Genomic DNA, 16,949 nt, shown 5'->3' on the forward strand with positions numbered 1-16,949 from the left:
TAGACAATATCAAGAGTCAAAGTGCAAAGATCATTTCTGTGGAATGAGACACTTTTTGTTGGTTTGTTGTTTAACCCCTGCACTCAGCAATATCCCATCCATATAATGGTTGTCTGTAAATAGTAGAGTCTGGACCAGTCAATCCAGTGATAAACATCATGAGCATCAATATACGCAATTTGGATACAATGGCATGCATCAACCAAGACCCAAGACCCAAGACCCAAGACATCAGGCCCGATCACCCGATCCCATTAGTCGCCTCTTATGATAAGCATGGGTTGCAGAAACCAAATTCTAAACCTGATCTTCATGGGAATAATGAGGCCCCGACAATGAGAATCAGTAGCACTGAAAATTCATCTCTATCAATTCCACTGAACCTGCACTTACTAGTCTCTGTTTCCGCCGGGCCCGCTTTGCCGCCTTGCTGCTCTGAGCCTTCTCCTCTTTCTTGCTTTCTTCTGTGCCGTTGATGAAGCGCAGTAGCTCTTCTAGCCCCTTCATTTCAAGGGGATCTGCCAGCTTGCTGTGACTACAAGAACTCTCCATGGTCAACTCAGTCAGGCCACCTCGATCCTCCCCGGTCTTGGCTTCTGTCTGCTGCGTAAAAATAAACCACCTCATTATTAATATTCTGTGCCTCTTTGCTATGGACTGAATAGGCTGTGTTTAAACTTGATTTAAAGTGAACTTCGTAAAGAACTTGTAACTCAGTGGCAGGATTCGCTCTACTCCTGTGTGTGTGTTGATACAGCTACGTTTCACTCAACTCATCCTGGTTATTTTTCCATTGTCACGTATTATATTTGTTTTTAATATTCACACCTCTTGGGTACTAACAGTTTATCATGTTACCATGGCAACAACAGACCTGTGAAATAAAAAATGAGATGAGAAGCAGTGGACAGAATCTGAGACTACACACCTTGCGTTTTAAACGCCTCCGTAGTCTCTCTCTCATCTCTGCATAGTTCTTACTAGTCTGGGCCACCGGAGGCTGGAATCAGAAAATATACATTGATATGGGAAAATCATTTAAAAAATTCCTTAATATTGTCAACAATCTTTTTATACATAAAACATGACATATTCAGCATGTTTAGAGCAGAATCGTTTTAGCTATGGACATTAATCATTATTCAGAATAATAGGTAACAGTTTCAAAAGGTGCTAATCAGTAACTCACGAAACATCATAGTCAATAATTAACACTGTCAGCTGCATGTGTGCTAATACTGAGAAAGTGAAAACAAGCCATTTAATATAACTTCAGTAATGACAAAAGTGCACTTTTCAAGAAATAACCATTTTGCAAGCAAGTAGTCCACAAGGAAACAAACAAACCTTCAAATCAAAATACTCTTGCAAGAGAGGCATGCGTTATAAAGTCTCTGGTAAAAAGGAAATAACGACTATTGTACTGTTTATTCCAGCTATATGACGGTTATCTGTAAATAATCGAGTCTGGACCACACAATCCAGTGATTGACATCATGTGCATCAATCGACTCAATTGGGATATGATGACATGCATCAACCTGACCACCCAATCTTGTTAGTCACCTCTTACGACAAGAATAGTCGCCTTTAACAGCAAGAACTGGTTGCTGAAGACCTATTCTACCCAGGATCTTCACAGGTGACTATTTTACTGAATTGGGCCATAGTATTTATCATAATAGAATTGTTATACAATATATTAGATAATCTAGCATGGTCTTGTAGAGTATATTCACATATTCCTTTATTGTCATTTGGTCTTGATCTTGTTGATAGTAAACAAGAAGTTTCAACAAGCCTACTGTGCAGCCATAGAAGTAGCTGCATCCTCATCATAGCATCCTTATAAAACTGTTTTAATACTGCACAAGAACCTTAGTCTTTGCAAAAAGCTCTAGTCTAGTCTAGTCTAGTTCGCTGAACACTTCATGCAAATGTTTTTCAGTTTACTTTAACCTTAACAAAGTCTGAGCCCAAAACTTTTGAGTCTCCAAGCCCAAGCTTGTTTCTCAACATTAATTTCATAGATTCCAACAAATGGACAATTATTAGTTAAGCTAACTTGACTGAATTACATTTTACTAGATTCAGGCTTCAAGTTAGTGGTATACGGTGAAAGACTATTAATATACGGGCTTTTAAAGAGCAAGTAAAGTCAACACAGAAACTTTGCAGAATTTAATTTTTTCCGGGACACCTAATCAACATGATCAAAAGCAGTTGACCAAAATTAAATTTGAAACAGGGAAATACCATAAAATGGATGATAAAAAAACAGGCCAAATCGGCCCCCTACGAAGCATTCTGCCACCGAGCCAACAGCCACAACAGAGCCACCATATCAGCCAATGAAAACATTTGTCTCGTATCGCTGCACTGGTAGCTTCAGGCCATGGCCCCAAATAGCTTTGTTTTGGAATCCGATTACGGGGAGTGTGACTTCAACACTTTTCACTTGGACATTTAAATACTTTCTACAAATATTATGATATTTTTTCTCTCTAACTGACTTTATATATCCGGAACAAAATCACTTTCACTTTACTTGCCCTTTTAAGAACTAATCCATCAGGAATATATGCTACAACAAAGAGGCTTTGTAATTATGGTAAAGTTTCAGACTGAAATTGGCATATACTTACATTCCCATGCCCAAAGAATTCACAGTAGCAGCAATCACAGTATTTACTGCCCTCCTTCTGGTTGTTGGAAGTGGAGGTGGAAGAACTCTGTTCGGAGCAGCTGTCGTCAATGCTGTCACAGTTGTCATCATGATGAGCATCACAGTCTGGGTCTGTGCACACAGTGGACGTCCCCACACTCACATTGTTGACCGTCGTAGCCATGGGGACAGAGCTGGGACAACAGCCTGCATGAGAGTCCCCTTGTGTCTGATGCACAGCGGAAGCATTGCGAGTATTGGCATGCGAGCACGGATGTGGGTTCAGACTGGAGTTGCGCAGTGGTCGCGAGAGCTCGTCTTTATTCCTCGGAGAGTTCTTCAACAGATCAGACTGCACCCCCTGTAGGCCTCCATGTGCTTGTAAACTATGATTATGACTGGGCTGAGATGTCGTCTTTCCGTTCACATGCTTCTTACAATGAGTGTGAGGTTGTTTAACTCCTGTCTGCTGGACTTGGGTGTTGCCACCTAAAGTAGCTGGCCTCGTACACGGTGGTCCATGAGGCTGAGACGCTGACGATGACAGCGATGACGACAGTGACGACGACAGCGACGACACTGGTTCAGAGCACTTGGCACAACTGTCAGAGAGGACTGGCTTCACTTGATGATCATTGGACCTGTCCATCGACTTGGTAATTGCATTCGCAAGATGGTTATTTAAAGCACTAGTGGTTGTACAGGTTGTGGTAGTTGTGGCCGTCTGTGACACACTTGAAAGGGGCTCGGGAGGGTAAGGAGAATTGGTTGTGAGAGGTGGCGGAGGAAGAAGATCAGAACCGAGCCCTCCTCCATACCGGTAACCACCTATCACCACTCGAGGGTCGTACGGTGTATTATCCCAGTCACCATACGCGTGGTATAAATGATCCTGAATGTTCTCAGGGTTGTCAAAATCTAGTTTGACAGGGAGATTGGCCTGCCGGAGCGGCCCATGGAGGTCATAGAGCTGACGTTGTAAGATAGGCCGCATGTTCCGGGCTTGCAGGTTGTGTAGGCCCGGCGAGCCGTGGATGTGAGGGTAGATGTGGAGGTCAGCTGGGCGGGGCGTGATGGGCACATGCTGAGGAAGGGAGGTGGAAACAGTCTGGCCTTGTTGCTGGAGACACACATGGCACTGACACTGGTTGTCCTCAACCTTTTGCTGCAAGTAAAACACACCACTGTCAATATGTATGGCAAATGTTTGTCACTGGTCTAACTAGTTTACTATTGTTCACATGATTATGTCAATCTAATCTCTGGGCATGAGTGAGTGAGTTGGGTTTAAAACCGCTTTTCATAGTATTCCAGTTGTATCACGGCGTGTCAGCTTATTGTGGGAGGAAAACCTGAAGTGATGCAGGTCCCGAATGTTTACCACTTCAATGAAATCCACAAGCACGGGTATGGTGCTGACCAACCTAGAAACATAATCGGGGCGAACAGGGATTCGAACCCACAATCATAGGTTTCTGGCATGCCCAAGGAACGCAACTCTGCACAGCTAATCATGGCGCCACCACTGCCCCCATTTGGACATGAGATATTTGTTTGCCAACTCCTAAAAGATACCATGGAGTTTCAATGAGTGAGTGAATGCCTGGAATATTAAGACAGAACTATGGTTGGCTCCCTGTAGTGTACCACAGCACACTCAAACCATCGGGGATGATACAAGAAAAACTTCACATGTAACCCCCATCACCCTCAATCACTTAATTTCTATAGAAAAATGAAAACTATCTTCACACTCATTTTTTTTCTGAAAGCAGTTCTGACAAGATTTATCTTTTCAATTCTTTAACTCTTTCAACACCAGTCAACCAGAAGTGTTTACTGCTGGGACACCGAGTTCCCAGAGACTCTTGTTTGACAGATGAAGCCAACATTTATCAAAGAAAATACCTGCTTGTAAAATATATTTGCTACTACATGTTATACACCATTTGAAAGGTCTGATCCTATGGTTTATAAATATGAAAGTTATGTTTTTCACATTATTTAAATTAAGCATTTACAACTTAATTAAATTCGTTGTAAATAAAAAATGTAAGCTAACACGTTGTTAACATCCAGATTAAGGACAAAGGAAGCGAAAACTTGACGATTTTCGGCAAATATATGATTTCATAATATCCACGTACCTATTTCTTTTATTTTCATTGTTTACGTTATTGGAAAATCATTTTAAAAAGAATTATAAAGAGTTTCTGTCATCACCCATTTCCCGATAACAGCGACTGTCCGCTCAGTAAAATGAAGAAATACCCCCGTTATCGAGGTTTCGTATGAATAAAACGTTCGTCGAAGAATGGCATATGACACATCGCTGGAAAGCTTATTCCTTCATCGTAACATCGCCTGTTTTTTCCCCATAGTTATAACAAGCGATTTCATTGGATTAAAATTGGTTTCTAACGACGCTTTCTTGCTGAAATCTGCTACAAGTTTCGTGATTGGTCAATTTTGAGCACGTGACCTAAGGCAGCCAATCAAATTACAGCTGTGATACCAAGCTCATGTTCGATAAATTACAGAAGTTGGCGAAAGATTTTTGTTAAATCGTGTTATTCTGAACGTTTTGAGCAGGAAATCACGATATATATTAAAAATATGGAACTTCGTGAATATATCGTGCTAGGTTACGAGCTGTGACAAAGATTTTTCATGCATATATTTTTGCATTAAACATCGTGTCCGAGCCGAGAATTCAAGGCGACAAAAGCCGAGATGTAATTGGACTTACATTACAACGAGATCGCACGAAAAGATGGAAATAATAACTTAGATGTAAGTTTGCTTACTTTTAGATATATTTTTGTTGATTTTATTTATTACTTTGTATAATATATTTAAAGATTTGTTTAAAACATCTTTATTTTCCTCTTTGACATGTTCGATGTGGACCCGTTGTCGAAATGTGTGTCCGAGAATTTTATTTTCAATAACATTGCGGGAAGTAGTGAATTATTTTTTAATTTATAAATATAAAATGATAAATTGAAATGGAATATGTATTTCAGACATTGTGAAATGTGATAGATTTAATAAATGAATGATATTACAGGTAGGTCCATAAAAATATATACTATTTTGACGTGACTACGGCTTGGCCAGATAACCGGCCTACGGTGTCTGGGGACTGGATGCTTCTTGGCCAGATAACTGGCCTACGGTGTTGAAAGAGTTAATCAATTTTAAACAAGCTAATACAGGGAAAGATTGCTTTGATGTGTTCGAAACTAAGGGACGTCCTGGGGTCCTTGAGGTCTCGTATGGTACTTAAACCTCAGGACACCATAAAACATTTGGGTTATAAAAGGACCCCCCGACTCTCATTCTTTAATTTCAAACACTGCATCATGCAAGAAAAGAGCACTGAACATACCAACTGTTCCGCCTGTGTCTGTGTAACACAGTGGTGACAGTCACATGTATCGGTCTTCTCCATCAGCTTTAGCGCCTCCGTCTCCACCCAGGCCTGCATGCGTTTGTCTCCCAGGTCCATGTCCGTGGGACTCCCTCCGCTGCCACCATCGCCTGCACTGCTGCTTTCCTGACTTCCTTCAGCTCCTTCTACTTCATCATCCTCAACATCATCTTCATCATCTTCGTCCTCGTCGTCTTCATCATCTTCATCTTCATCCCCATCGTCTTCCTCATCCTCAGACTGGCTATCTATCTCCTCAGGGATGTCTTCATTTTCTTCATTTCTTAAATCATACAATATAAATTATAGCAATAAAAAAAACAGGAAATAATGATGACGAAAACTTGACCACCACGTCATCAGACTTGAAGGATTTTGTTTGTCATTCAATGCTGCACTATTCCAGCCATATGACAGCAGCTTCCAAATAATCAAGACTGTACCACACAATCAAGTAATTGATATTGCAAGTAACGACCAATGTAAGTCACAATGACACACAATCAACCAAGTCACCAGGCCAGAAAACCCGATCCATTTGGTCACATCTTACGACCAGCACAGGTTGCCGAGGACCAGTTCACTTGAGCTTCACATATCTTTGACATGGATCATTGATCATACTGTGATCTACCTGGCTCCACGATTATTAGCAGAATACCATGATGCAGCTGGAATATTGCTGACGCAGCATTAAACAACATTCAAATGGCAACTTCTTCACAAGCTATATGACGGCAGTATGTAAATATCTGGACCAGATATCTGGTTGATATCATGCATATCGATCGACACAATTGGGATACGATGACATGCTTCAGTGAGCCTGACCACCGGATCCCGTTAGTCGCCTCTTACAACAAGCATGGGTTGTTGAAGACCTATTCTAACCCAGATCTTCTCGAGTGTCTTTCAAGGACAAACCAGGCCAAGAATTACTTACTCAAACGGAAGCGTGAGCCTGTTCCTCTCCACCATGATGGGACTGGATGAGCCGCTACTGGAAGAGGTGCTGGACATGGAGGGCGGGTCCACGTCTATGACGTAGCGACTCGGGTCGTGTGGGAAGTTGAAGGTGTGGGTGTGGTTGTTGTTCTCCAAGGCATCGGGATTGATGATACCACATGTGATCATGTGGGTAATTGTACATTCATCACAGGTACATCTGAAAGTAACATGAAGGACACATCATACACAAAATACAAACCGTGAGAGAGTTCAGCATAGCTACTTTGTTAGGGAGTGAGTAGAGCATTACTTAGGTTAAAGAACAGTGTCAGTTTTGTGTGGAAGCCTGAAGTGACTTAGTGATAGAGTATTCCACTTACATCACTTTGTGTCAGATTAATGTGGGAGGAAAGTCTGAAGTGATACAGATTTCAGAGGCTTATTCTCTGGTGAAACCCACAAGCATGGTATGGTGACATCAAACCCAGGAACACAAGCAGGATGAACAGTTTCTGGAGTGCCCAAGGGACACAACTCTTCCCAAGGAATTGCAGCACCTTCGACTACTGGGACACCTGTGCCATTTTAGGAACATCTCAATAATGTAGAAATGAATGTAGAATTTACTAAATTCACACCTTAATCATCATTTGTATCAATACAGCACATTCAATACACATGATCATGATCCACACTGCAAACTGTTTTCACCCCACTTTTTAACACACTCTTGTTTCTCCAAGATTTCTTTGAGGAGATGTACCCTCATTATCAGTAAGTGTTGTTTCAAGTAATTACTAATTACCTTTTTCTGTTACATCGAGGACAAAAACACTCTTCATGTGCTGGTTTAGTGCCAGTCAACATATTCCTCATTGTTTCTGTAAACTGCACCTCCATACTGCAAAAAAGTCACAAATATAAATATGATCCATGTACTCAATAAAATATTCTGCCATGACTAAGGAAATATTAGTTTCATTAGAGTTGTTGTTCTGCTTTGAATTTGAAGTTCATTAGTTTATTTATCAGGCAAGTATTCAGATATTTGGCTAAAAAAAATTAATAAGGGGGTAGTCCCCTCTTTCAGTTCCAGAACGGGAACATTTTCATTGAACCAGAGGGTGTATGAAAGTCATAGCCAAGATCATAGATGTGTTTTTACATAGAGTCCAACAGCTCAAATGGAAAGACATCGCTTCTGATCATTCCAATCCATTTCTGAATAAATCGTAATGACTTCCTGGAATTCATTCACTGTTTTTTTCCTAGTAAACACAACAGTCGTGAGTGTGACAGACAGTCTCGATTCTGACAAATATGTATTTTATAGAGTAAAAATATCATTTATACTTATCAGGACTAATTGCTAATCTCATCTCATTATCAAAAGGTCATTGGAAACTTCCTGAACTGTGTAAAATAGAAAAAACCCAGCTAACCCAAATTGGAAATTAATAGAAATATAAATACACCAAATCCACAAATAGCAAAAGGGCACTTCAGGATCTGCTTTTTATATCTGCCATGTTTTGTTGAAACGTATTAAACATTCTTTTAGTTGTGATCCAGAAACGAAATTCACCCTCTTATGAGACTAAGTACAAATTGTCTCCATGGAAATTGAGAAAAATAAAAATGACCAAAAAAAACAACGTAAATAGCAAAAGACAAACCACTTCAGGAACTGTTTGATATATCTGCCAATTTTTGTCGAAACATATTGAACGGTTTTCTTTCAAGTTGTGCTCCAGAAACAAAATGATTACAGACATACGAGGCTTTGACTATATTCCCCCGCATTATATGTTGGGGGAATAATAAAAATATTGTACACTGAAATTTTCATTGTGGGTTTGAATAGCTTTCGGCACAATCTGCGCTAAATACAGTTGAGTTCAAAGCATCAACGACAAATAAGAGTTATCATATAATCTGAACACATCTTGTTCAGCTGTGGCTGAATAAAGTATGTTTAATCCACCCAGTACATAGAGTGTATCTGTGCTGCTCACCTATGCGAGAGTCTGTCTTTGGGTTGTTTCTTGAGCACCTGCTGCTCCAGGAGTTTCCTCTGGGCCTTGAAGAACTCCCAGTCTTCCTTCAGCCACTTCTGCTTTACCTTCAGTGCGGTCTGCAACGCAGCAACAATCACATGGTGACTTCAACACCTAACTTGTAACTCATTTCAGTCAGCAAGATACTAAGTTAACATACCACAGGCACTAAACAGTCATCCGGCCTCTTGAAAATGTGGATTCTAACTTCTTACTACAAAGTTTTACACATACTTGGGCAGTCACCGAAGGACACATCAAATGTCTTTGCTCATACAGTGATTATTTCCCAGCTGCTGTTTTGTTTTTATCAAAATGAAATATACACAATTACTCTGAATATATATTTAGGTCTTTCTTAAGTTGAATTTGCAATTCTTTGGAAGCAAAAAAAGGTAAAAAAATGTTAAAACAGGAAAAACAGGTCTGAATTGCTCTCACTGAATTCCAACAGAGTTATGGAATTTGACCCTTGAAAAGAACTGCATGAACAAAAGAGGTCAGTCAGTCTGACGCTGAAAGTTTCATTGGAGAACTAAATTTTAGAAATATCCCACGAACTTGACGAACAGGTGACAAAACTAACAAATGTCATAATCGTAAATAATTTTCTTGAATTTCTTGTAAACATAATGAAAATTTCAACTTGATAAGACCTCAAAGGGTTAATCCGAGATCAATCACTGTCAGCATAGGCATTACTGGAGACTCCAAGACTCCAGACTGCACTGATGAATCCAAAACTTATCCTTATGATACCACACACGATACACTTTCACAAGTATCCATTCAAGTCTTAATTGTGTATAATATTTCAAAAGTGATACATAATACAGCTTTCTTTCTTTACCAGCTATTATGAAACAAAGTGTGTTTACTGTTTGCATAAAAACTATCAGAAAATATCAAAAGAAACCAGTCATGGAAGTGAAACACAATGTTTTTGATAGTGACAACATATTGTCAGTTGGGTCATGGATCCTGGAGAACTGGATGCAAAAGTAACACCAATGAGCATCATCATACATATTGTATCCTATTAAGATGGAACAGCAAGAAGTTCATGCAAAAATGTCATAACTGAGTTTCGCAATTTTATAATACCATCACTCACGCATTGCGATATGTTCTGATCTGTGACATGCTTTATCATCAGCTTTATAAATTGGCGCTGGTCCTGCAGTCCTTACCAAACTGCCCAATGGTAAAGGTATCATGAGGACTAGTAGAAATTTTAAGGGTTTTGCTATATATGTTATCATTTTAAGGACTAGTGGACAAAAACTGTTAGTTTCTAACCCTGATCATCACTCTCATAATATCCTGTTGGCAATGTCAGGGACTCAGTGGCGGTCCAAGACGACACTCACCTGCTCCTCATTGTACGCTTCTATGAGTTGCTGGCAGTCCCGCCACACCACCAATATCACAGACATTTCATCTTGGAATTTCAGGAACCGATGCAACAAGTTGGGGTATGTGTCCTCGTTGTATGACTCCTTGGATGCAGCACCTCTTCTGTGGATAAATATGACAGTAAATATTCGTTTTATGAACCAGCAAAGCCAAACATCTTACCCTTTCTAAGAAAATAACTGCATAATCGTGAGCTGGAGTAATCAGTTTTTCACCGTAAGAAACCAAAAAACCCATTTATGTCATTGCTTCATGTGTTATTGCAACACCTTGTGAACACAAACACAGCATGGTTTGGTTGGATCTAGGAAACCTAACAGCCCTATTTCTATTTCTACGTAACCACTGCCATCCATTCGAATACAAAGGGAGATAATCAAGCACTAAATGGCATGACAACTGTACAAATACAAGTGGATAATGATATACGCAATCTCTCCATTCAGACTACATTAATAATAAAGAAACACTTCCCAGCAAAATGCGCAATAACAATCAATTACGTCATATTTTGTCCAGAACTTAAAGGTTTTTACAGAAATATTCATTGATTTGGTTCTTAAAACTAGAGTCATCAGAAGATGACAAACCTGCCCCCCCCCCCACACACACACACAAATTTGAAAGAACAAATCATCGGATTGTTACAGAAAGTCCAACTTCATGAGAGAATTTCTATCTAATCTGTCTGTCTGAGTACAAAAGTCGTTAATGATCTATCAAAACAATACCATTGAATTTATTATTCTATACGTTGCATTTCTATGTCCATGATGTCAGGGTCACACCAATGAACAGAGTCAAAGCCAAACTTGTTGCCTTGAAAATGGAAAAAAATAAAATAAAATAAAATCCTAAATGGCAAAAGACACCATTTGACAACCTGGTCTTTGTGTATGACTGAAACTCTTTCCTAGCCAGATTTGATACACATGCTGTTTAACTACAGATTAAAATACCTATTAGTTTCAGAGATGAGGTCCGGACAAACACAACTGTTTACTACATTTCAACATTGAGCTTACTAGACCGAACAGAACTCTACTAGACTTATGCTTAGGATTAGTAGCTAAATATAAAGGTGAAGGCTTACCTCAGCTGATCAATGACAAGATGCAGACTGTTGTGTATGGCCGGATCAGTATAGACAATAGACTGGAACAGGTGCTTGTTGTGGAGTTCCCACGTCACATTGAACTTCTTGATGTGCTCCTTCTGTAAACAAGAAAAAGTCAGTTACAGCTGTTCTACAAATTGTCCTGTATACAAACCAATATATGCTCGTGACATAAGGGTCTTACAATAGCTATGAATCATTTTAGTTCTCCAACGCAAATGCCCAGTAGCGATTCCGGGTTAGAATAGGTCCCAGCAACCTACGCTGACCGATAGAGGCGACTAACTGGATCGGGTGGTCAGGCTTGGTGACTTAGTTGATTGTGTGTTATCGCACCCAGACAGTGTGGATCGTTGCATATAATATTAATCACTGGGTTATCTTGACTCAATTATTTATAAACTGCTGTCATATAGCTGTAATATTGTTGCGTGCAGCGTTTAACAAAACACAAACAAATCAGGTTTGTTGAGGTATTTCAGGTACACAAGTTCGTTTCTTATGGATGAGTCTGCCTTCTATTATGCAGAAACAAAAGCAAGAAGAAACAGACTTATGATTGTTGATCATGTTGAATTTTTTTTTTCTCCTTGAAACTATTATCTGAAGAGAACCATAACTAAATTATTACAATTCAATTTTTCTAAATCTTAAATTGTATCTCCTTGTCATACTGATACAAGGAAAATAACAAATAAACAAAAAACAATTGGTCTGGTCTTCACTTCAAGGAAAACAAAATGCAAAGACATTCCTTGAGGTACTCACAAGGTCAGTGAGGTATTCGGCTGTCAGTCTGGATGCCAGACACAGCTGGTTGTATTCATCAAGAAGCAGTGAGATGAACTCCTTCGCTTGTGGAGGAGACTTGTAACCACAGTTTAACTGCTTGAGGAGACGAACTTTCTTTTCAATGACAAATTCCCGTACTTGAGATTCCAGCCTAAGAAACAATTGATGTGGATCTCGACTGCAAAGTCTGGAAGATGGTTCAAACAAAACAATAAGATTTGTAAAATACACATCGATAAATGAAGAATATTCATATACAGTTGCACCATAAATACAGGAGCATGCAGCCATAAAGGCTGTACGGTCAAGACTCGACTATTTACAGACCACTGTCACATAGTTGGAATAATGCCGAGTGGGGCGTTCAACAACAAACTGCTGATAACATGAATAATAGCCTACTAATTTGAATAACACTGTCCTTAGAGAGTCCTAAAAAGACTCATCAGACTGTGTGTAACACACTTCATTTTAGCTTCTGAGTGAGTAAGTGAATGAGTGAGGGAGTGATCAGTGCTTAACACATCAGCAATCTTGCAATATTCAGCAATTAGATCCAATATGAATATACGTAAACATGCACAAAGTGCATTTTGAACACATACAAGTTATTACAAATTAAATTGTCAACAGATTATCCCATCAACAACTAAAGAAATTTCTGAAAGACTCCTACACAGCTTGATAGGGGAAGGGAAGTAACTCTGCCTGTTCATGCAAAGAATAACCCTAATATCAGAAGAAAGCATGCTTACAGAAAATAATCCTGAACTTGCAGAGAAACAAAGGCTTAAACGAAAACAAAAACCGAAATGTCTGTGTATCCATGAAAATAGTCCGAATGAAATTGAAAGAGTCACGATTACTTGAAAATTTAGATATTTTTGTAAATCAGTCATGGGTTGTCATCTGGATTAGGTCAATCAAGTAGGTTTCAGTGGTTAAACATTTATTGATCTGTATCAAGGAAGAATGGACCAAAACTTGGTTAAATATTGAAGCCATCTGAAGTATGCCATTGTCTCCTACAGATTATCCAACCGTTCCAAGCTATGCTACTAATGCTTATCACTGGTGCTCCATACCTGCACACAAGATCCTTTATTTTAACCCCATCCTCCTCTGACAATGCTGGGTCATCAGCACCATACAGTGTTCGGACAATAGTTCGGAGGTCAGTCCAACACTTCTGCAGCTCCTGTGTCTCTCGTTCATGCTCGGCCTCAATTTGCCTAAAACACAAAGTTTACTTGCTGGAGAAGTGCAAAAAACCAAGGCATAGAAGTAGTTCTTAATTTCTTTCAACATGAAGGAAATTTCTGAAATTCAATCCAACATCAACATTAGCAAATAAGTACACAAATAATGCCAACACCGTACTAGGTAATATCAAACAATAAAATAGTTTCAAGTCGAATGTTACTTATATTTCAGAACTATCTGAAAGCATGAAGATTATGAAAAAAAAAAATGGAGCATGAGCCTTAGTAAATGGGAGTCATTTTGTAGTCAGCAATATCAGAGCTATATTACATCAGCCTTGACAAACATGCTTTGGATGTCAGGTTACAACCACACAACATTCAGACAGGAGACAGGTGAGGGTCGGTTTCACGCCATTGTGACCATCAGATCTCTGTTTTAAGTGGTTCTTACACATTTTATTCCAAATATTAAGATTTGTGTGGAAATATGATGTTCCAGGATATGAAAGCCATAGGTCTAAAAAGACACAGACAAATCCACACAGGTATTAGTTCGATAAATGTTTGGAAGAGTTCTTGTACTGCTTCAGTAAACAAACATCCAAAGTCTTTTCTGTTGCAACAATTTGTTGATTTTTCAGTCCACAACAATGCTTTATGTGTTTTCATGCAGCTTCTCATTCAATGTCAGCATTCATATTGTACAAAGGCGTGGTGGCACATGGTCCTGTGTACAGCGCACAGGTCACAAATCAGATGAAGTAAAGCAATGTTGGACATGGAGTAGTTTGGCAGCTTGACTCCTGCCCCACATTGAAGCACATGTAACACATGTGGTGTCTTCTTACCCAAGTGACATTGTTTGAATTGGTACCCAGTAGGATAAGATGGTCATGTGACTGTTAACCTTCTAGCACCTCACAAGCTGCTTAGATTGTGTACTCCCTAAGAAGCTGAGAATATAATTGATGGCATGCGGGTCGGGGTAATAATGCATGCTTTTGGGTGTTATTTTGCACATTACAAATATGCACATCATTACAAATTTGCACACGGCTATACAGATGTACACATACCTACAGGATACTATTTCCTCAAAGCTACAGCCCCCAAGCATGCTGATGTACAATGCCAGCAAACCATGCAAGCTTGAGAGGAGAAAAAGAATGAACTTAACCAGTCATGATACCTCCTTTCTGTGCAGGCCTCACACGTGCAGAGTGTGCCGTTGGGTGTTGTAGGTTCAGAGGCTCCCCCGAGACTGACCTCAGGGAGGAAGGGGAGGCTGGATGTGTCTAGGTGTAGCTCCTGCTCCTGTAACAACAACACTTCCATGAGTAGCTGCAACTACATCGTCATGATTTGCAAGATGTGTATCATATGCTGCTATTGTTAGTATCGCATCTGATGTTAGTCTATGAAGTGTTTAATCAAAGCAATTCCATCTGTGAAAAGCCTTAATGGTCCACAACAGTATTCACAACTTAGATCTAGCGTGTGCCTGCCAGAGGATTTTCAGAATGGAACTAAAAGCAAGATTGGTTGGTTGGTTTGTTGTTTAACGCCGCACTCAGCAATATTCCAGCTATATGACGGCGGTCTGTAAATAATAGAGTCTGGACCAGACAATCCAGTGGTTAATATCATGAGCATCGATCCACGCAATTGGGATCGATGACACGCATCAACCAAGTCACCGAGCCTGACCACCCAATCCCATTATTCAGCTTTTACAACCAGCATAATCAACTTTTATGGCAAGAATGGGTTGCTGAAGACCCTTTCTAACCTGGAATTTTCACGGGTCTCTACTAAAAGGAAGAGGTTTTGTGAAATGGCACACATATATACATAGCGACATGCATGCATATGTGCATGAGGCTGATTGTATCTGGCTGATTTGTGCCAGTTGAGGCTTTAGCCCACTGATATACCATACTGCAGTTTAACATAAATACTCAACTCAGACACCTTATATTGACTGTGTCAGGCAGTCAACAAGTACCATCTTTTGGCATGGCTTGGCAAGGGGATCGAAACTAAAAGTGTGAATTGGGACATACAGTAAACTATGTTTATAACCAACACGCTTATAATGAACTTACCGATATAACTAACTTATTTTTTAGTCCCGGACATGTGTTGCATATATGCTGTATATATGCTGTATATATGCTTAAAACAAACTACGGTTATTACACACTAAAATTAATGGTCCGTTTGAGTTTGTTATAACCTTAGTTTACTGTAGTTGTGTGTTGTATAACCCACACTCAACAATACTCCAGCTATATGATCGCAGCCTGTAAATAATCGAGTCTGGACAAGACAATCCTGTGATCAATAATATGAGCAGCAATCCACACTATTGTGGTACAAACACACGATCATCCATGCCAATAAGCATGACCACCTAATCAATTGGTCGTTTTTTAAGACCAGCATATTCCAACCCGGATATCTGCATAGGGTTCTGGTTTAACATACATCCAGTTTATCTTGTTTATATCTTAACAGAGTAGGACGGACGCCTAGTTAATCTCACTATCTCAATTGTGACACATTCACTGACATATAAGATTAAGTATCTCAAGTTGTCATCTTAGTCTGTCTTACAGACCCTGATACAAATATATATAAAAAACAGCCCATGCAAGTCTATAATGTTTGGCAAGTCTAGATCACTGCAGTATCAGAAATCTGAAAATGAAGAGAGTCACTGGGCTCCTTTTTATTATATTTTTATTAAGATAACTGAACAACTTTTTTATGTACGATATGTTCATTTCAGAGACTAGATGTTAGTCTAGTTGTCATCTGTGTATCTCGAGTTATTTAATCTGTTTATCTGGAATTGTTAGATTTCCTCGTAAGTATTATCCTACCAGATTGATGTCTACTCCAGATTTCTTCTCAAGCTCACTGTCTGCCGCTCGCCGACAGGACGGACACACCCAAAGGGGAAGCTGAAACAAGTACATGTATAAGCCAACTATACACAATAGCCTTCACAAGCACTGTTAAAGGAATTTCAATTCTCAAGACAGAAAGTGACCAAAGTAATCAAAGCATGTGAAGAAGTAAGCATGTGGGGTAGTGTTTTGTTTGTTGTTTAAGGCCGCACTCAGCAATATTCAGCCATATGATGGCAGTCTGTAAATAATCCAGCCTAGACCAGACAATCCAGTGATTGACATCATGAGCATCGATCTACCCAACTGGGATATGATAACATGCATGAACCATGTTGGGGAGCCTGACCACTTGATCCTGTTAGTCGCTACCATTGATCATACTGACAAGAAAAGATATGTTC

At 39.6% G+C, this 16,949-nt stretch overlaps 1 protein-coding gene across 5 annotated transcripts in view; it reads right to left on the minus strand.

Moving 5' to 3' along the window:
* LOC139452188 (protein FAM193A-like) overlaps positions 1-16,949 on the minus strand; it is a 33,842-nt gene that overhangs the window by 5,251 nt on the left and 11,642 nt on the right. The window contains exons 4-16 of one of the 5 annotated variants that reach the window (XM_071233557.1): positions 16,519-16,599; positions 14,823-14,947; positions 13,514-13,660; positions 12,405-12,615; positions 11,613-11,734; positions 10,474-10,621; positions 9,062-9,180; positions 7,852-7,947; positions 7,042-7,263; positions 6,057-6,381; positions 2,646-3,830; positions 929-1,000; positions 394-600 (exon numbers count right to left, since the gene is read on the minus strand). In XM_071233557.1, the coding sequence (XP_071089658.1) occupies positions 394-600; positions 929-1,000; positions 2,646-3,830; positions 6,057-6,381; positions 7,042-7,263; positions 7,852-7,947; positions 9,062-9,180; positions 10,474-10,621; positions 11,613-11,734; positions 12,405-12,615; positions 13,514-13,660; positions 14,823-14,947; positions 16,519-16,599 (3,060 nt within the window). Of the gene's footprint in view, positions 1-393; positions 604-928; positions 1,001-2,645; positions 3,831-6,056; positions 6,382-7,041; positions 7,264-7,851; positions 7,948-9,061; positions 9,181-10,473; positions 10,622-11,612; positions 11,735-12,404; positions 12,616-13,513; positions 13,661-14,810; positions 14,948-16,518; positions 16,600-16,949 lie in introns of all 5 variants that reach the window. The other 4 variants (XM_071233556.1, XM_071233553.1, XM_071233555.1 and 1 more) reach the window with 4 other exon arrangements.

Source organism: Haliotis cracherodii, unplaced genomic scaffold, assembly GCF_022045235.1.
Source record: "Haliotis cracherodii isolate W230 unplaced genomic scaffold, xgHalCrac1.p SCAF_9, whole genome shotgun sequence".
Lineage (NCBI taxonomy): Eukaryota > Metazoa > Mollusca > Gastropoda > Lepetellida > Haliotidae > Haliotis > Haliotis cracherodii.